The sequence below is a fragment of the Apaloderma vittatum genome, unplaced genomic scaffold (assembly GCF_000703405.1).
Source record: "Apaloderma vittatum isolate BGI_N311 unplaced genomic scaffold, ASM70340v1 scaffold1895, whole genome shotgun sequence".
Taxonomy (NCBI): Eukaryota; Metazoa; Chordata; class Aves; order Trogoniformes; family Trogonidae; genus Apaloderma; species Apaloderma vittatum.
The window spans coordinates 45,936-67,474 of record NW_009716297.1 but is presented as its reverse complement, the minus strand read 5'-3'; the positions used below and the strand labels follow the sequence as shown (position 1 = coordinate 67,474).

General features: G+C 38.6%; 1 protein-coding gene across 1 annotated transcript in view; it reads left to right on the top strand.

Annotated features, from left to right (window-relative positions):
- Positions 1–21,539, top strand: part of VWF (von Willebrand factor) — a 133,521-nt gene that overhangs the window by 69,303 nt on the left and 42,679 nt on the right. The window contains exons 28-33 of the mRNA XM_009869457.1: positions 824–2,163; positions 2,906–3,025; positions 5,235–5,378; positions 13,316–13,459; positions 14,400–14,564; positions 16,849–16,892. Coding sequence (XP_009867759.1) covers positions 824–2,163; positions 2,906–3,025; positions 5,235–5,378; positions 13,316–13,459; positions 14,400–14,564; positions 16,849–16,892 — 1,957 coding nt within the window. The remainder of the gene's footprint in view (positions 1–823; positions 2,164–2,905; positions 3,026–5,234; positions 5,379–13,315; positions 13,460–14,399; positions 14,565–16,848; positions 16,893–21,539) is intronic.

The window sequence follows — 21,539 nt, the reverse complement described above, 5'->3', positions numbered from 1 at the left end:
AGAAAAAGTGGAGCTGAGATGCAGAGGGAAAGAGAAAAACCTCCTAATGGGAGGTGAGTAGAAATGGGGAAGGCAATGGATTAAAAAGAGGTAACAGCTATAGATGAAATACAAAATGTAATATGAGAAAAGGAACTGAAAACACAACATGGTAAATGAGAGCAGGAGAAGAGAAACATAAATAGCTGAGAGGATAAACATGTGCCAAAGGCGTATTCGAAACAAAGGAAAAAGCAAAGGGATGTAGTGCACTTTAGAGGTAGGAAAAAAGTCTGTTTGCTATTTTCACTAAGATTAAAATCTAAGTAAACCTAGCCTCCTCACAGAGTCTAGTAAATCATATCAGAACCAAAAGCATCCTTCCTAATCTAGGATTTTGGTTTGTGTTAGCTGCCTTTAGTTTGCCTTATGTTTTGCTTTCTTGCGAAGCACACCAGATCTGCCAGTTGAGTCTGCTAGTGGCTTGTAGGCAGCTGTATTGCTGAAGCTCAGTAGGTTTCTAGATAGTTTACAGACACAGATTTTAAGCATTTGGTCAAAGGCTGTTATAAGGAGAGCTTCCTCTGACAAATGCATCATACGTGTCTCATGTTTCCTGGATCTAAATAAGCATGCATGAAATATATAGGATTTAACTGTGCAATGCCTTGTGGGGAGTTGTGGGGAAACGGGGCAGGGAAAAAATAATTCACATCGTGTTTTAGGCTTTTTTGCCATTTTTGACTTAGTTAACTGTTTCTGCATGGACATTGTTTTATTGTATGTGAGTGATGTGTTATTATAAGTGTTGATTTTTTACAGTTAAATTTGGTGATTCTTGTAGTCTATGTGAAGGGAAGAACTTAACCTGTGTAGCCTGTGAACAAGTGGAGGAAACTCTAACCCCAACAACACCAATTCCAGAGGAGGACATTGAACTACCACCCAGCGCATACTCATGCAGCAAGATGATGGACTTGGCCTTCCTACTGGATGGCTCCAGTAAACTGTCAGAGGAGGACTTTGAACAGCTGAAGACTTTCGTAACTGGCATGATGAAGAAACTCCACATCTCCCAAAAGAAAATTCGAGTGTCAGTTCTAGTGTTTAGAGCTGGCCCCACGATCTATCTTGGCCTTAAAGATATCAAAACACAGTCTCAGATGAGAAAAATTGTCCAAAGCATAAAATACACAGGTGATAAAGAAGCATCTGCCTCTGAAGTCCTTAAATTCACTGTGTATCACGTGTTTGGAAAAGCAGAAAGGACCAATGCTGCCAGAATTGCAGTGCTATTTATAGCAAGCAAGTCTCGAAGAGAACTCCAAAGAAACCTTTCAACTCTGAGGAAAAAAAAAATTGCAGTAATAGCTGCAGGGATTGGACCACATGTTGATAGCGAGCAAATGAAAGCCATTGAAGAGGCGTCACAAGACAATAGAGTCTTCCGAATGAACAACGTGTTAGAACTAATGGATAACAGGGATCTCCTCATTGATCATCTATGTGATCTTGGACCTGAAGAAAGTTCTCTTGTACAAGCTACGTCCACTCCAACAATATCCAGCGTCTTATTTCCTCATTGGGGACTCACAGCACCACCACCCTTTCCAGAAAAGCCCACTCGCAGAAAGCTGGACATTGCTTTTATCGTGGAAGGATCTGACAATGTAGGGGAGGAAAATTTCAATATTGTCAAGGAGTTCCTTGAGAGGGTGATCACAGGAATGAATGTGGGACAGGAATATACTCATGTTACAGTCATGCAGTATTCAGAGACTGTCACTCTGGAGTATTCCTTTAGGGAAATACAGTCAAAGGAAAGTATTATTGAGAAGGTGAGGAGCATACCCTACCAAGGAGGGAAGGCTACTAACATTGGGAATGCACTCGATTATATTTCCAAACACACATTTACATCACTAAATGGGGGCAGGCAAGATGTTCCTCACCTGGTATACATGGTGTCATCCAGTCCTTCCACTGATGTTATCACACGACCTCCCAGGAGCATAAATATTATTCCCATAGGCATAACCCCCAACGCAAATATCCAAGAGCTCAGAAACATCAGTTACCCTAACAACCCCATCATCTTGCATAGTTATAGAACGCTTATTAATGAAGCACCTAAATTAGTGCTACAGTCATGCTGCTCTCGTAAACTTTGGACAGAAATTCCAGGTAAAGTTGCATATATTTTCTGTGTAATTTCTTCTTTCCTCTCTCCTGTCTCCTCCATTTCCTGCTTAGGTCACTAAAATTTGAAGGGCTCCCATATCTTGTTTGTTATCTTGTTGTCCAAGTGCCAAGGGAGAATCTTTTATCTTTGCTGGAGGTTGAGGATGCTGCCTCAGGTCAACAGTACTGAGCACAGACCTGCAGCCAACCTTCTGTAGGCTTGGTTTTCAATGAAGTGCAGAAGCTTTTAGATAGGTTGGAGGATTCCAGAAGAAGAAAGTTATTCCCATCTATCTGCAAGCAAGTTAAAATTGCAGTTCCTCTTTTCTCAAGGGACTTCATTTTTGTGTCTTTCTTTTTTGGTTTTATTTTGCTTTATTTGTTTGGTTTTGGGGGATGTATTTTGTGGTTTTGTTTGTTTATTTTTGTTTGTTGTTAGGGATTTGTCGTTGTTCTTGGTTTGATTTGGTATGATTTTATTTGCTGTTGTTTCTGTTTTAGTCCCCTGAGAGTAAAATGACATTAGTAGTAGAGCAGGAATTGAAATACCTATATATCCCTCTGAATATAAATCTCAAGGTTTTTCTTAAGGGACCATAACTTATTGTTGACCGTCAACTGGTCATTATCCTGCTTGTTTTCCTGAAATGCAGGTATCTCTACCCTTCCTGCTCCTACCAATAGATTAGCAGATTCTACTTATGGTTATCAGTATCAATATTTTTTCTTTTTTTCCCACCCTCAGAGTTGTGCAACAAACCAATAGATGTCATGTTTCTTCTGGATGGAAGCGCCAATATTGGATCATCAGAGTTTGAGGAGATGAAAAACTTTATACGGGTGTTTGTTGAAAGTGCCGAGATCAGTATGTATCTATCTTTTAACTCATATTCATAAAGATGTTTTGTGCAATTTTCTTATTCAGAAAAAAACCAGCTTCTCAGTATAATTTATTTTTTTTCCTTTTATTTTTGAATGACTCATTCCAATCTCTCTCTCATAAAAAAAAAACCACAAACCTTGAGAAAATCGGGCTAGTAAAGCTTTTGATTCAAATGCGGTTCAGTTTCTTACCAAACCAAGCTGCTTTTGTTCAGGTGAATAAAGGTTTGACGTTCAATTCGGGGAATGATATGATGAGGAATAGCTCGAACAGCACCTCTTATGAGCGCTTTTCTTTATACTGTGCTGGACATAAGCAGTGCATATGCCAAACAGGCAAAAAGGTCCCTGTCACAGGATGGAGAACTGTTATTCTGTGGCAGAAAAGCAAAGATACATCTTTGATTTTGGTTCAGCTCTAGATTAGGTTCAATAGACCTGAAAATAATAGTTCAAGTTCAATTCTGGTTGAAGTAAGAGTGGATAATTCAGATGGTTTTTGGTTTGCATTTGGCCCAACTACAAGGTTTTGGTCTTCAGAACAGATGTTTTTTTTATTCTGACCAGCCCTTTTTGTCTAACCTCAGGTGCTGTAACTGAGTTTTAAATCTTTATTTGCTGACCTGTTTTGGATGACAGACACTTTTTAGCAGTGCTGGACTCACTGGCAGAGTATGTACCTCTGGGAGGTACACCTCTAGTTAGGGCATTGCAGCCCTCATGGCAGAATGCTGAACCTCCTGCACGTATGGGAAGGGACCATTCAGCACACGTAGCAAGTCAGAACATCACGTGCTTTTGCACCAAGTCCAACTGTATAACAAGGGCTGCGCAGGATCCCGTGTTTTCCCAGTAGCATTTATTTTAACAAGCCTGATTTTTTTAAATCAGAATTCTACTTTTTCAGTTCAGTATTAAGCCACCTCCATGGAACAACTGCTGTTGGTGCTGATGTTCCCCACTAGATGTTGACAGTTTGTACTACACTTGTGCTTCCAGAAGAGGTGATCACTAGCACTTGTAGTAGTTAGAGAGCTCATGGATGAAAAGTATAGCACTTCTGTATCTCTAGAATTTAGGATTTTTTAGAGGTCGTACACAGAATATGCTGTTTCTGAAAATTTTGCACACGTGTGATTTAGAGAAGCAAGCCAAGTGAAATAAACAAGGTAAACAATAAACCAGGAGACAATTTAGTCTAATTTTCCTTATCTTTGAAGCCTATAATAACAAGTGTTGCATCACTAACAACAGGATAATAACTATGTAGCTATGAAATGACTCCTCACTACAGCCTTGATTTCAGAATCTGTAAGAAGACCATGGAAAAATGTAAAGTGTAGTGAGTAGACAATATTTGTATCAATATAGGGCAGCAATATTTGGGTACATGAAATCAAAATTATTAACTTTATCAATGCTTTGTAAAACATTTATGAATTAAGAATAATATGCTGTCAGCATAAATATCTCCAGTATACAGTAGAAGTCCTTCTAAGACCATGAAGAGAGGTTCAGCCAATCATTATAAACAATGTATTGCCCAGCTCAGTTCTGCAAGTTGATGTTTATTAACTGTCTATATCAACCCTCTCGTAATAGTTTTATTCATAGTTCTTACATAATATGCCTGCAGGACGAGGATGTCAGAGAACCTGGAATTTCTCTTCATTCCCCTTTTCACCTCATGCTCCCTGGGTGCACTATGTCCCTTGCTGCAGCCTGATGCATGTCACTCAAGTGATGTTATGACTGAGGGAAATTTGTATGAAATGTAGTCATCCAGGGAGCTTGGCCCATCAGACAAATGGTTCATCAAACCAACAGTCTTGGAGAACAATGTACATGTTAAAAAAAGTGAGATGTTTAAACAATTTTAAAATGGGAAAGGAATAATATTTGGAGATCAATAAAGTCTAATTCTCCAATAGTGGTCAAATTGATCTGACGTTAAATCCTGCATGCTGGTTCCTGATGGAAAAGCAACTGTTTCCAGCAGTACTTCCATATTTTTTCACCAGGGAATAGTTCAGTTTTGATCTTTTGATTGAAAATGCAGCTTTCACACTTGGATGGAAAATTGCTGCGTAGTTGTGCTTAATGTAAAACACAACCTTAATGTATCCTTTAGATTTATTTTAAGACATTTGTACGCACTGCTTAAAATGTTTATTTTCTGTTTTCTGCTTCAGGCAATACTTCAATTCATGTGGCAGTTCTTCAGTATGCCAGGGAAAATAATCTAGAAATTTCATGGAACGTGCCTCAAGAGACTGAAAAGCTTGTAGAGATGGTGCACTTAATTCAACAAAGGGAGCAAGGTCCTACTAGGCTAGGTGAGTGATGATATGAATGTTGGTGTTTCAATAAGAGTGGAAAAAAAACCCAGAAATGCTAAATATAGCCTGACCCCAATCACTAATTTATATCTCAGGTTTTTTTTAGTTCGCTTATGTCTTTACTATATGTACCTTTCTTGGTAAAGATTCAAATTTTCTGTATTGAAATGTATCTATAGGTTACTTGAATTAGGATTTATCTTGATGTATTTTGGAAAGAAGATGACTGCCTTATTTTTAGCTTTAAAATAACTCTCAGGATTTGCATTCATTATCTTTCAAGCAAGCAAAACATAATTAAGAAGTAAAGACTTTGAGCATTAACCTGTCAGCATCAATTAGCTGATTAGATGTTTAGCAGCAGACCTGCTTATGCTGCCTTCAGTAGCTGCTCTCGCCAGATGTTTGTGCTCTGTGCTCACCAGGGTAACAGATCTAGTTGGCAGATCACTTAGCAAAACAGTAGTTATGTTCTGAGTGGTTGGGTTTCCTCACCCAAGTTGTCATGCTGGTCCCACAAGAACTTGGGCTGGCACGAGTCTGGAGATGGTGCCAAGGAGCAAGGATCACCCAAGGTGGCGACATCATCTTCTGTTCCAGACAACTGCATCCTGAAAAACATGTCCACTTCAATATTCATGTGCTAAAACATAATATAGATTTTGCACTGTGTCTGTGGATGTTCAGTACACACACATGCAGTTGTAGGGTTCAGCAAAATATAATTCTCCTACAGCATGTCATCTTTCACCAGATACCCTGAGAATTTTGTTCTTCTGGACTGGAGAAACGTTTGCTCTGGCAGCCTTCTAAGCATTAGGGTCCTATAAGAATTGAGGAGTACACAGTTTTTTAGGGTCTTTGGCCTACTTCAGACTGTAAAGAGTTAGTGGTACAGAGAAGTGAGAAATAAAAGCTGACTTCCATAGTTCGCAGGAGGATTAGCCATGATTGCTTTCTCAGCCTGGAGAAATAAAAATACCAGATGGCTGATGAGACTTCTATAGGCTCATTGTGGGATAAATTGTTACATACAAATAGATAAGTTTCACGAAGCTGTCCATGTAATGTGTATGGTAAGCCACACTGAACTACAGGATAAACAGAGAAAACATGACCTTTGGGAAATGAAATGGGAGAGGCAGCCACATGACATACTCGTTAGTGATTTGTTTATGTCTCATTGGAAAACGCTCAGAGACCATGACGAGGGATGTGGTATAATGAACCAAAAATGGAATAGAGCAGAAGTAGTTCCTCCCAAATGAAGTAATGAAAATAAGTTGCTGTGGTCCTGTCCTGCACCTTGTAATGTGTGTGAATTCAGCTGACTGTGTAGGAGACTCAGCATTCATGGGAAACTCACGGTCGCTCATATCGTTTTGTCTGTGCTCAGGCCTCTGGAATTGCAGAGGCTGCTTGAGAAGGGTAGGTGGCTCAGTCAGGATGCTGCAGTTCCCTAGGTAGCTTTGGAAGTCTTTTCTAGCCTATGGAGGGCTTGATCTGGATTTATCTATCAAAATAATAATAAAAAAAAGCCTGGACCTCAAATCTTTCCCATGCTTATGCAATAAGATAACACCAGGCAAATTTTGTCTCAAGTAACCTATTGAGAAGAAGTGCTGAGGATATTCAGACATCATGAAATTGTATACAACTCCACATAAGAAATAACTGGGGAAAAAAAAGAAAACTGACTACAAGAGAGTCTTCATTCAGCTAAGAGTGGTCTGTGCAAGAGAACTGAGAATCACATAAACATGTCTCTGTTCAGTGTTCATGGCTATTTAAGAGAGTCATAGGAAGCACAGTGAGCAATCCCTACAGTAAATACTGCTTAACACTTTATAAAAACATGATTTTTCTTGCTTATACTGCTACTAAAAGTAGCTCATTTAGGCTGATGTTTTCCATGCATACTGCCTGCGTCAGACTTAGACTTTGGAGGAAGTATGATTTAACTGGCTCAACTGTATTAAAAAGCTTTGTTAGGTAAAGAAATGTGTGTTTTCCCCTTCCACATTGAGGAAAAAAAATCTTTAGTGTTTTCTACTGAAGCTTTCTATAATTACTAATGTATTTGAGTGGCAGCATTCAGTTTCACCTGTCATGATAAGAAGGCATTAAATGTTTCTCTTCTAAACCCTTTCTGTGGTTTAGGAAGCGAAGCCCACCATAGGGCTTTATTCAGATGTCTGCCTTGTGATCCATGCAGAATTTTTAAAATCCTACCCCCATCATTCACCCAAGGCCATGGATTTACCAGCAGATGTGCTAATCTAAGGGCTCCCATCTGCTGAGAGACAGAGGTCTTCCTCACTTGCTCACCCAATGGAGTTTCTGAATTCCTGATGTCAGCTCCTTTTTGAAGTCAGCTTTGAGTGCTTGCTATTAATCTCTTCCCTAAGATGTTTTAATTCACTTTCTTGGAAGTTTTTTTTTTTGTTTGCTTGCTTATTTTTTAGTTTATTTCCTATAAGGTTAGTGAGCTGGATGTGGTCCTGTTGGAGTCTGGAAGCAATGGAACCCTCTGGTGGCAAGAGAAAGGCAGGATTTGTGACCTGCAGAACCAGGAAAGCAGAGGAGAGGCTCTAGGGCCTCTTGGCCTTATTCTTTCAGTGGCAGTGAGCCGCTGGATTGGCAGATCTCTATTGCTCATGAAGAGCTCAGCTGTTCTTTAATTGGCATATGTTGATGCCAGAATATCAATATTCTAGGAACCATTTAAAGCATTGATCTGTCTGATCAGTTTGCAATAGATGATTTGCTTTAAAATTAAAATAATCTGGTATTTTCAGTTAAAAAAATTCCAATTTAATGTCAAATCAAGATCCTAAATTAGGATACATAGATCAGCTTCAGGTTTGTCTTCATGAAGGATTGTTCCTGATTAGATAACTGCTTGGTTAAGTAGATGCAATCTGGACTATCCACAGTACCAAACAGCCTATGCTTTTTCAAGTCATGAGGAACCACTTATTTTCCGCTTCTTTTCCAGGCAGCATTCAATACTTGTGGGTGATTAAGCCCTCTTGGAGTGGTTTTTCTTTTTGGGTGAGATGTTGCAGAAGTGACTGAGGCCACTTAAGGCACTGATTCACAAATTCCCTGCAGGACACTCTGCCTAACTGGAATCTCTTGTCTGTCACAACTGCAGACACTCATGGGGGCTTTACATTTTATTCCTTATTTCAGATAAAATTAAAGAATATAATTGCGGAGGTTGCTTTTAACGAATTTCTCCTTTCCCCAAGTCACCTGCCAAACCAATAAATGACTGTGTGTTTGTTTATTTTCCTCCAGATTGGTTTAGTCTGGGATGAATCTTGTTTTTTTATTTCTTGGATGTATTTCAAATATTTCTAGGGCACCTTGTGCTCGCTGAGTTCATTTCATGATGTTCGTAATTGCTCCCAATCTAATATTTGTGATACAGATTAGCATGCCTTTTTATGCATTTTTTCCCTCCTTTGTCCAAATCATTAATGAAAATATTTAATAAGGGACTCTAGCGTAATTCCTTGTAGACTCCCAGTAAATGCCTCCAAACCTAGTCAGCAGATAGTCTTTTGTCCTCAGTGCTTGTTTATGTCAATTTAATCAGTTCTCAGTCCTTGCAGAAACCTATACATGAACTATTCTGGATTATTACATCAGAATATGAGTCTGGCTTGAACGTGCATCAGATGATTTTTAAAAAAATCAGCTAATTAGCCTTTATTAAATAGTCTTGGTTAAGTTCAGCATCAAATATTCATAGTTTTAGCTGAGAGAAGAGAGTGCGATGATGCCATCCATTCCACTTTTTTCTCTGTTTTCTCTCTCTGCTCTCTTTGCTTTTTTCTCTCTCCTCTCTCTTTGCTTTTCTCTCTCTCCACTCTCCCCTCCCTCCTTTCTCTTTTTTCCTGTTGATTTCAGCTCTGTTCTGTTGCTCTTCTGTATGGGATGAAGCCTTTTGGCTTTGAGACTTCTATCTTAATTTCTCTCTCTCCTTTTTTTTTTTTTTTTTATAAGAAAAAGGTTGGTTTTTAGACATGGTGAGTTGACTTAGGCACCTAGGTGTATGGTGGGGTGGACAGTGGCACTGACTGCAGGGGACTGGGAGGACATGCCCAGCTGGTCCAACTGGAGGACTGGACCCTTCCTTCTGCCAGCAGCTTGCCACAGCACAAACACAGCCAGAGATGTGTTTGCAATGGTGTCGATATGTCAGAGTAAGCTGGAGAGGAACCGTCAGGAGCAGTGGCCCAGATGTCAGCTGCTGAAGTGGTGTACAAGACACAAGGTGGTCTCGTAAAGGCTGAAGCCTGTATAACTCAGACCTGGTTATTTTAAAGCTCATTTAATTGTGTCCAAGAATAGCTTTGTGCTTTGTGATATTTATTTCAATGTAAACATTTTAAATTTGCTTTGTTGGTATGAAAATGGTACGTCACCGTTATGCTGGGGTCTAGTAGTAAGAAAATGTTCAAGTTTGTTGATTTATTTCTGGCTAATGTTTTTTATTATGACCTCTGAGGAGTTTGATGTTTCCCTCCCTGGTGAGATGTAGAAACAGCTGAGAATTGACAGCTTGCAGCTTGGGATGGTGACTTTCTGAATCTCTCTAGCAGGACAAAAGTGTTTGTTTGATCGTGTCTTCAGACACCTGGCTTTTTTCTCTAGAGCTGGCTTCAAAATCAGGGGAGAAATCCAAAGAGGTTTTAGTATGCTAAACCAAATTTTCCATGCATTGAATTGAATAATTGTTTTTCGGGGACCATGAAATAATCCCTGGTTCTATTACAATGGAACTGGATTTCTTTATTAAAAATTATAAAAATAATGGATTTTCCATTTTACAGGTATGTATGGAAGTTTCTGAAAATTTTCAGAATGAATGTTAGAAAGAAAAATGGAGCTGGAGCAGCTGTTGACCACACTAGCCACACAAAAGTCAAAGCGTGATTAAAAGAATACAAACACAGAAAATCCAAGGACTTTTCACAACTGAGTGAAAAATCATTTGTGATTCTTACTGTGCAAAAGTTTAACTTAAAATATTTGAAATACTTTTCCACTAATTATTTGTAGGACAAAAGGGAAATGAGTAAATTTTCTGGCACAGTGACCATCTCGGAGCAATCTCAGGGACTGAAATATAGTCATTCTAATTTTCAGTATTTTGTTTTATCCCTTAGTTATTTATAGCCAACATGCCATTCTACATGTAATATGTACCTCTACAGATTTATAGACTACCTACTGGCCAACAAAACCATTTGTAGCAATGATTCAGAGACAGCTATATAGGGCATAAGTTAATACCTGGGGGTTAGCTAATTTTTCTGGTCAGGAATAGTAGTTTGTGTTTTCTTTTAGTATGTAAATATTTAATTCAGAATTATAGTGGGAATGAGAAACAAACTATAGAAATTGATCTATATATTTGAAAGAACTAAAAAAAAGAGAAACATCCTATTTTGTTCATAAATACTGTGTGGTTTTTTTCCCCAATTGAAATTGGCATTTCCTTTTGGTTTAAACAAACATGTACCTTTCCACTTGGAAACTAGTGCTTGGGAGAATATGTGACCCTCACTAGGTAGGAGGTCACTAGTGGAGGTAACTGTTCCTGCAGTAGGTCTGAGAGGACCTGGCAACAGTTCCTAGTGGGTCCCAGATCTTCTCTTTAGTTGTGGGCATCTGTGTGGAGAGATGACACGTGTAGATGAGGCCAAGACTCTGGGAAGGAAATAGGGACAATGGGCTAACGGGGAAGAAGAAGTGGGTGGATAAGGTGGGAAGGGGATATGAGGCTGTCAGTCAGGGACTGTAAGTTGTACAAGACAGAAAAAGATGGGGAAAGCGAGAATATTTGAGGAAGTAACATTGCCTACACACCAGCACTGTGGTGAAAGAAACATTTGGACTATTTCCAGATAGCTATCCTAGGCTACGTTTTTCAGGGTAAATTTTTCCTGAAACCCAAATTAAAACCTGTTAGAATATGCAGTTGCAGTCGCCACAGTATCAGTAGTCAATGTGCTGAGCAAGCTTCCCAGAGGTTGTCCATGCTTGCAGCAGCTTGAGAAAAGGATCTTTGCTTCTACCAGTCAAAAGTGGTGGGTGACATGGTGAAAGAAGAAGCAAAATTAAAAGTGTTCGGGTGTGCTAAGCTATTCTGGGATTGTGCTGGTGAATTATCTATGATCTGACTTCTAGTGTTTTACAAATGTGTTTTTTATTTAAAATTATTTGCTGAATTCCTCAGGCAAAATTATTTCTGCTCTGCAGTTAGTGCAGATTACTCAGAGGAACTGGTCTTTCAAGTATTTAGTATTCACCTTTCACTGTTTGCCCTGAATGTCACATCAGTCACACAGTATCTTCTACTTCCTGACCTGATATCTTACAAACTCAAAGGAGCTTTTAAGAAAGCTGCATATCATGACTCCCAGTATAAATATTTGTGCAAATGTGTTGCTAAATGCAGGTACTAGCAAAGTGTTCTCTTGCTGAGGTCATGGTTTTGAACAAAAATTTGCCTCAGTGTTCACAGATGTTGAATGAAAGGGCAGCAGCTACCCATTTAAGCCAGTCTGTGACTTCATAACTAAGGTAGAATTTCTTTTTTGTGAGGCTTTGTGGATTTGTTTGTTTGGTTAGGGTTTTTTTTTTGGTTTTTTTTTTTTTTTGTGGATTTTGGTGGGTGAGTTTGTTGGGTTTTTTTAATAGTATGGATTGCCCAGTTACAGTATTGGGTTAGTCTGTATCTAGGTTTCAGAGAGATTGCTGGTAGTAGTGGGGCAAGGTATGCTTTGCATGCCGATAGAAAAAGTTGACCTGATTAGGGACTAGATCTTCGGGCTGAGCAACTTGTATGTGTACAGTTCGGGATGGTATGAAGTTGTAGTTCAGATAGCCACTGGATGTCACTGTTGTTCTGCAACTGGGAAATAAATACCTGGTCTATAATAACTTCTTTTGTGCAATGTGCTGGTAATGCTTCCAGGTTAACTACCTATTAAAGTGAGGAGCATAACTTTATCCTCATGGCTGAGGAAAGGTAGTAAAATTCCCCTTGCATCAGAGACTGGGAAGCTAAACATGGTCGTCCTGTATTGGGAGGTATTAATAGTACTGGTAGGTTCTTAATAGCCAAGATTTTTCATGTAGGAGCAATAAAGCAGATATTAAAAGAAGTTACAGAATCACGCAGAATCACAGAATGTTAGGGATTGGAAGGGACCTCAAAAGATCATCTAGTCCAACACCCCTGCCAGAGCAGGATCACCTACAGTAGGTCACATAGGAACGCCTTCAGGCAGATTTTTAATGTCCCCAAGGAAGGAGACTCCACAACCTCCTTGGGCAGCCTGTGGCAGTGCTCTGTCACCCTCACAATGAAAAAGTTTTTCCTAATGTTTTTGTGGAACCTCCTATGTTCCAACTTGTGCCCATTACTTGTTGTCCTGTCATTGGACGCCGCTGAAAAGAGCCTGTCTCTGTCCTCCTGACACTCCCCCTTGACGTATTTATAAACATTTATGAGGTCACCCCTCAGCCTCCTCTTCTCCAAGCTAAAGAGACTCAGCTCCTTCAGCCTTTCCTCCTCATAAGGGAGATGTTCACTCCCTTCATCATTGTGGCTCTGCGCTGGACTCTCTCCAGCAGTTCCCTGTCTCTCTTGAGCTGAGGGGCCCAGAACTGGACACAATATTCCAGATGTGGCCTCACCAGGGCAGAGTAGAGGGTTAGGAGGACCTCTCGCGACCTACTCCCATTCTAATACACCCCAGGATGCCATTGGCCTTCTTGGCCATGAGGGCACGTTGCTGGCTCAAGTCCTTTAAGAAATTTTCAGTACTGTATAACCTACTAATACAAAGATTTAGTTTTACAGTCTCCTACGAGTTTTCTGTCATGTCTCTCATCTCTTGATTTCTTCTTAGGAAAAGCCATTGATTTTGTAGTTCAGAATGCAATGTCGGAATCCCACGGAGGGAGACCCGGCGCATCAAAGGTCGCGATTGTCATCGTGTCGGGGCGATCAGAAGATGCCGTGGAGGCTGCTGCACTTTCTGCGAGAATGAACAGTAAATGTCATTTCACTATCGTTATTTTTAAGCAGAGTTATTGCATTTTAAGTAATGCCACAGAACAAAGGATGAAAAAATAAGGCACCGGTGTGTTCATATAAGTTCAGGACTTATTGCATGGAGGGTTCTAGTAAGAAACAGGCATGAAGAAGATGTGCCTGATGAAGCTGCCTTTGAACTCCTGGTAAATTCAAGACCAATCTGCAATTTAAGCTAAACAGCTTCCTTAGGCTTTAAAAATTATTTCATTTTCCAAGGACGGACAGGGAAGACAGAAATGTGACCTGGTATTATAAATTCAGTACTATTGCAGTACAGTGAATCTTGAAATGTTCACTGTAATAATAATAAATAGAAGTTTTGATCAGATTCTGTGCTGATGTATTCAGGAATATGCTATTGCTATCAATGTGTTCTGCGTGATGTTTTTTCAAGTTTTCTGGCTGTGTTCCTCAGCTTCCTCAGGTGTTCAGCTGAAGAACATTGACTTCCTTTGTAGGTTGCTTTGGGAGCTATTGTATAAAACAGGGACTAAATAAGAACTATCAACTATTATTTTTTTAATTAAATGGTTTGAAAATAATCCAATTGCCATGTAACTGAAGAAAGCAAGCAATCTATTGTGACTTCTCACATTTGAAAAAAGTGAAGATGTCATTAAGTCTGCAGCTGTGTTTTGTTGACCATGCATGATCTTATTATGCTTGGGACTAAGAGAGCAAATCTTAGCTAGCACTGTGATTAGAGCATCACCACTTCTGCCTTTAATTGTTTTTAGCCTATGTGGAGGGACTGATGCAAGTAATACATGAAAATTAACATTGGAAAACAAACTTTCCCTGGTTCTTCTTTATTTAAGAATCAAATGAAAAAATACAACAGCAAAGAGCTTCTACTGTGTATTGCCCATTTAAAACCTTCTTTGCTCTTTTCTCAGGAGTATCCCTGTTTCCAGTTGGAGTTGGGAACAGATATGACGAAGAGCAACTAAGGACTTTGACTGGGCCATCAGCTGCTGACAGAATCATGAAGCTTCAGAATTTTGAAGACTTGTCCACTATGATCACATTGAATAGTGAATTTATCAAAAAAGTGTGCATGGGTAAGTCCAATATAGTTGCAACCTCATACCTGGAGCAAAACCCAAAGATCAAAATGCAAAACCAGAATGTTTCTTCTTGATTTGAGAAGTGAGCCCAGTGCTCCTTTCCAAGTGTTTAACTGACAATCATCACGAATGCTAACCTAGACCACTACTATCATGTATGCTTAAAACAAAGTCTGAGCCCTTTCACTATGTGGCCAACTGCAATTCTAATCAACCAACTTTCTTTAAAAACTCTTCAGGCCTGAACTTTCAAGCTGTCATCTTATTAATACTCAGGGCTGGTGATTAACTGAAGGACACTGGGAAAGATTAAGCTGTCAGGAATGAATAGGGGAGCGGTGTTCTTCAGAAATGTTACAAGTTAGTTGTGAGTAAAGTTTTCAAATTATATCTTTTTCTACACTAAGGACTGTTATGTGTACGTCTACAAAGAATTCATCCAAAGGAAAAAAAGGAGAAGAGAGCACTTCTCTAGGAAGACAAATATTAGGAAAAAAAAGTGTAAAGTATTTTAAACAAATGTAGATTTATTTGTAGATAGCAATGCTCTTCATCTAAGAAAACTTGCTTCACCTCTAGCCAGTATTTTACTACTTTTGCCTTCTTGATCTGTGTATATATGTATTTATTACTCATATTGTTGTTGTTTTTTCTTTTTTTCCTGTATTTTCTATTATAATAGCATCTATGTGTCCTCTCCACAAACCACTCTAATCATGTTAGTTGTTGCACAGGTTTTTACCAGCATTACTAAGGCTTACTTATATCTCCATTAAAATAAGTGGACTTTTTTGCAGAGCCAAGTACCACTAAGAATGTGGAAGTTGCAGAGTGTGCACAGTCCAGCTTAGAGATATCCGATCAGTCTCCACTGGGATAACTTCTGGCATTTTAAAATCTCTCCAGAGCATCAAACAGCTGCCATTTTCTAGATTTAAACAGCTGCCATTTTCTTTCTTTTCTTTTAAAATAAGCTTTTAAAGATTCATTTCCTTTCCTCACACTGTAAAATATGTGATTTTCTTGCCCTAAATTACGCTGATCCAAGATATAGGATAGGGAGGAGGAATTTGAAACTAGAACTGTTTTCTTGTAATCTGTGCTATAACCTATTGGTACTAGAAGTGAAAGCTTTGTATTTTTATGAAAGCTTTTCCAACAGCACAAAAACTTTAATGATAGATATTTTATATTAGACATCTAAATCTGAAAAATTTAGCTCTCCCTTTTTTTGCTGTGATAAAGCCTTTGCTATAGGGTGGAAAACCATCTTTTTTTGTGTGTATTTGTGTATATTTTCATTTTGTTTTTTTTTGCTTTATTTTATTTAAGTTTCTTACAATCTGTAAAGTATAATTTTCCCCTCTAGACTCATACAGTTGGATTTCTTGTACGGAGGGAGTTTTACTTTATATGTGGAAGTGTACCAAAAATAATACTATTAAAAAGGTTTTGAAGGTTTCCTAAATGTTTTCAAAATACATTACTTGTCTTGGAAAAGACAGAGCATATAGTGAATATATGATAACATGTTATAGTATTATATAAAAAGTTTTCTAGTCAGTGTTTTAATTTCCTAAACACGAGCTTATCACATTGTCATGCCATAGTACTTACATGAAATTACTTTCCATGTGTCTTTAAGTGGGTTATGAGAGCATGTAAACATAGAAACTGCAATTCAGTGGGTGACTTGTGATTATCTAACTGATTATATTAAAAAAACCCTACTCATCATAGTAATACCTGAAGGTAAGGAAACAGTATTCCTATTGCAGCTGTTTTCATGGTTATGCTAATTGCTGACAAATCTTATATTGGGGTTACTAGCCGTATTTATCTTTCTGCATTTAATAAGTGTGTGTGTGCATGGGTGTGTAAATTCCCTGTGTAAATATATCTAGCTATTTGCCAGATGTATACTCAGTTACTCACAAGATTTTGGAGGAAGGCTGGACCCTGCCTCAGAGCTGAAGCCACGATCTTCCTTTAAGTACTATAGCCTCACTGCTGCTCACGGGGTATTTTGAGACCAACATTGTTGCAGGAGTCAAGTAATGCTAGCAGTAACAAAGTTTGTGTGCTCTTTGACTTACTTTTGTACACTTTGGACAAATGCCTACAATTTTCATGTAGGGACTCTCACATTCTAATAGACAAAATGACAACAACTTACAGCCTAAGGCACATTAAGTAAGCAACCTGTATTTTGGTGATGACCACTTAAAAGGCTGGGTAAGGTAGCGAGATAGCTAAAAGATGTCTGTTTCTCTTTCAGACCCTGTTAGAGAATGTATAGATGAGGATGGAAACAAAAAGAAAGTAAGTATATTGCCTGAGTCATACTTCTGGCTTTCAATTTACAAAGTTCATGCAGGACCAAGAGTAACCTCATAGATATCTGAAACAAAAGGTGTTGAACAATATTAAGTTTTCAGAATTACTTCAGGGGGAGAAAAGGTTGGCTTTTGAACTGATGAGATTACTGTGCACACAAAGAAGACTTACTCTAAGGACACCTGATCTTGCAGTGTGTTGAATATTAACTGAAAACAGCGCAGAGCCAAAATGTGTGATGGTGTATGTCTTACTTTCCATGTTGTGGTGAAAGAACTTCTGGGAAAGCTAGGCATGGCCAAAATAAAGGTGTGTGTATAGGGGAATACAGCATTGTTATCCAGACCTTCCTTCTGCTAAAAATACAAGTACCTTGTCCCTATGAAAATTTTATAGGAAGAAAGATAATTATTGTGTGATAGTCGTCTTTCTAGGCAAGACTATCTCTTAATTAATGAAATAGAAGTTCTTAACGTTTTTTTGCAGAAAAGCTTTTATCAGTTCTAGGAAGATGCTCAGAAATGATAGCAAACCTGTCTGATCTCTCACAAGTGATCTGCTCTGAGAAAGGAATTATATAGATGTTATAAATGCTTCAGTTCCTTCATCTCAGGCAAAATGCCAAGGGTTTTGAGCATATATGATACTTCTTGTATTTAAAGATATTAACATCAACTTGTTACATGTTTTCTAGCAGGGGTCAGTTATGAGTTCTACCCTAGGATTTATCTTGAATTTCCAGCACATTAAAAATATTAATTTGATTTTTCACTGGTGAAGACATGACTGTAAGAAAGGATGTGGCTAATAAAGAAATGCTTATGAACTGTCTAGACACAGGAAATATATCAAAACTGCCTTACACAGTCTTACCTTGGTCAACTGGTCAGAACACAAAATGGCTTTAGCTACATTGTAGAATCATAGAACAATTGAGGCTGGACAAGACCCTTGGGATCATCGAGTCCAACCATTAAACCTACACTACAAATTCCCCCCTAAACCATATCACTCAACGCCACATCTAAATGACACTTAAACACATAAGATGGTAAATATAACCTGGTAGCTTTGAAGTTGGCAGCCTAATTAAGATAAAAACAACTATCAAAAGCAAACTTGAAAAACTTTCTTAATACAAAAAATATAATCAGATTCTTGTTGTTTCTTCATATGAATTGTCCAGATCTCTGGGCTCCCAAATGCAGACAGAGGTGCATGTAGATAAGTGCTGGGGAGGCTAAACTTGAATTTCAGACACGTCAGCTTTCATTATTTTTTTGGTGCTAAACTTAAAGCACAATTTCTGTTCTGGCTAAAATGCTTTTGGAAGAAAAGAAGCCAGATTCCAGTCCATATAAAAATGAACCATGCTTTCAAGTGGTAGCCTTGACAGAGATTTTGTGTTACCTCTTCTGTCAGCCGGAAAGAAAGGGTTTTAGAAGACACTTGCAATGTGGTAGCCATTGCCTCATGGAGCAGGCTGATGAGTATCCCATGGTGCCTCCCATGGAAATGTTCTACCTGTGGTGTCCAGCACCCACACTCTGAACTCCTCTGCTGCCTCACTGGCAGTAATGTGCCTTCATTGGCTTCTTACCAACTCCCAGCATAGTCCACAAATCCACAGGGATGAAGAATCAAGGCTCTTTCCTAGTTGAGAAAACACAGGTTCTTGCAGAAGATCCGTAATATTTCAGATGTTATTCAGAGAGTTACTGCAGGAGGCTCTTTTCCCCAAGCGGGATGTCTGTCATGCACATAGAGATTGCAGGAACTGATGTCTCACAATTTGCAAGGAAATCAGAGTTCTTAGGATCGAAAACCTCAGCCTAAATGCTATTAGTATTGTGAGTAATTTGATTTGTTACTCTTTTTGTTACGGTTATTGCTATATCTACCTTGGAAATGACTGTTGAAGGAAGATTCATGGCTAAGGTCACTGTTAGTAGCAGAAGGGCAGAAGATCAAATGTACTAGGTCAGACCAAAAGTCTATCCAACCTCCTTTATTATGCAGCCAAAAATAGAAGTCAGGGAAGAATTTAAGTAAGTATATATCAAAATTCTCTGAACTGTCCTAGCCTCAAACAATTTATGACTTGGACACTCTGAGCTGTGAGTGGCACCCTTTTGTGTTTGGTAGGGCTCAATAGTTTTCTCCTCTATGAATTTGTTCAGTCCTTCTTCTAGTCCATGTAAGTTTTTAGTATTCACCATATCTGGTGGCAAGGGGTTTTAGTAATGCTAAATGAAGGTTGTGTAAAGAACTACTGTTATAATATTTGAACTTGCCAGCTGACAGAATATGTGAATGATTATCATAGATTAAGGTTGGTTTTTTTTAATGTAGTTAGTTTTCATCAGTAGTCTTGTTTTGATGCTTTTAAGCAGGCATAAAGGTGGCGATAAAAGTGTAGGCACTTGTTTTATAATGAACTGATCTGCATAGAGACCTTCTGCATTTCTAGTCTATGTATGGTGGTAAAAACCCTACTCATAAACTAGCAGTTTCTGTAACATGACTTTTCTAGTGTTGCTTAGCACTTGGTACAGAGAGAAACAAACAAACAAACAGAAAAAACTCTGACCAGATTCAAAAGTGCCAGCTGATTAAGCTGGTTGAGGTAGGTCAATCTCTCTCCTGCAGATGCACAGTTAAAGAGTGTGCGAGTCCAGGTCTGTAGGTTCAGAGCTCCCTCAGAGAGGAAGTCTGGAGGCTTCCTCCAGTGTGCTTGGCAGGCTCGTCGGTTTCAGCAGACTTATCCTTCACGATTTAGAAACCTCTGCTTTTGCTTTCCTTTCTTCTTTTTACTATCCTGTTTTTACTCTTACGACTTCATATCAATTGGGATTTAGGCTTTGTCTTCAGAGTCCCTGCATTTTCCTCTGCACCAGGATTCTTGGCTTTTTTTTTTTGTGATCCTTCTGCTGATTTTTTTGTTTTAATGTACTGTACTTTCTTGTCCAACTCTTAGATGTTTTTCAGTAGACATCATGTTAAGGAGTGAAATAAAAACAATTAAAAATGTATGGAAGCCAGAGGGTCCTTTGCCAGACTTGCACAGCTGTATACATACCCTTCCAGTTGCTCCAGTTGCAGTGAATTGTAGGCGAGACAATAATAATTTAAAACCATTCAATTTCTTCCTATCTAAATATTTTTTTTATACATAAGGCTGCTCATGCTACTTTTTCACAACTTCCTCTAGTTTCACAAGCCTGAAAAGTATCAAGTCGCTTTCAGTGACTTGATGGTATTGTTGTGATTTTCAAAGGGAAGGTCGCAAAAACGACAGAACTTATCTACACATAGATAAGCAGGCACTTCTTTATTGCAGCGCTGGGAAGCTTGGAAATCATCCAGTGCTTCGAATACCTCACAAAAATTCAATCTATTTATACACTCTTTTACAAAGTTATAATATTTCAACATAAACATGCATACAATGTCCGCTATTAATTTTAACCTTTAAAATGACTGGTTCAACCCTTATTAATATTCATATATCTTATTTCCATACAATCACTGGCAAGTGGGGTGAGACCACATTTAACCACAAAACAAAAATGGGAGAGTAGGGAGGTAGGGAGGCATGCTTGTGTGAAATGCAACCTATTGATCTGTCTAAATGAAATATGCTGGTATTGTTATTAAAGCACATGTGCAGTAAGACCAAAGCACAGGTGTGGTAAAACCAAATCACAGGTGCGGTGAGACCTTTTATAAGTACAAAACATTCCCTGCCAGCTTTGCAGCCTGCACAGCTCTAGCTTTTGCTGAGGCCTGCACACGACTTTTTAGCATAAGTAAAACTGTATATTCCTTATCTTAACAAAAATTAATAAACTAATTTAATTAAAATGGTGGTTAGCTATTCATTAAGCAATTAGCTCCTTAAAACTTAAGTTTGATTACAACAGTATCACGTAGCTCAGAGGTACAGAGAAATGTTTTCACATTTCAGTTTGCACATCAGTGCCAAGAATGGTCTGTAAATTATGCTGTGATTACCTTGGTATTTTATCACTTTGCTCTTCTCTTTCGTGGGAATGATGACTGAGTTGAAAAGAAGAGGATGAGAGATGACCTTGCCCAATAGCAACCATCTTTTCTTTCTCACATATTTGCACTTATGAATGTCAAGAAATATTATCCAGTTCACTATCTCACTTGTTACTAGTGCTCTGGACTCACCTCTGTAAAGATAGGTCTGGAAAGGGCTTTTTCCCACATTTGGGGATATTCTTGGGAATGCAGACCTCAGGGATGAGTGCTCTGTTTTGAAATTCATTGAGCTTATTTATGGACTTCACAGCTCCGTGGGATTGGGGCCAGAGAGCTCAGCTTTTTGCAGATATGAATCTTGAGATATTCCAGATTGTGACCACATCTATTTCTCTGTCATTTAGTAGCATGCAATCCTGATGCTTTAAAATTTAGGCTGTCTTTTAGAAGATGAGAATGTATTTTACATTTTATTTTTAATTTTACAAACCCACTATGTATATCTAATAATATTAAACTAGTAAAGAAACAACATCCCTGTGTGAAGGGAGGAATTGTTTTAAAGTTTTGGAGTTGTGGATAAAATAACTAGAATATTCCACGCCTTTCTAGCTTGGAACAAAT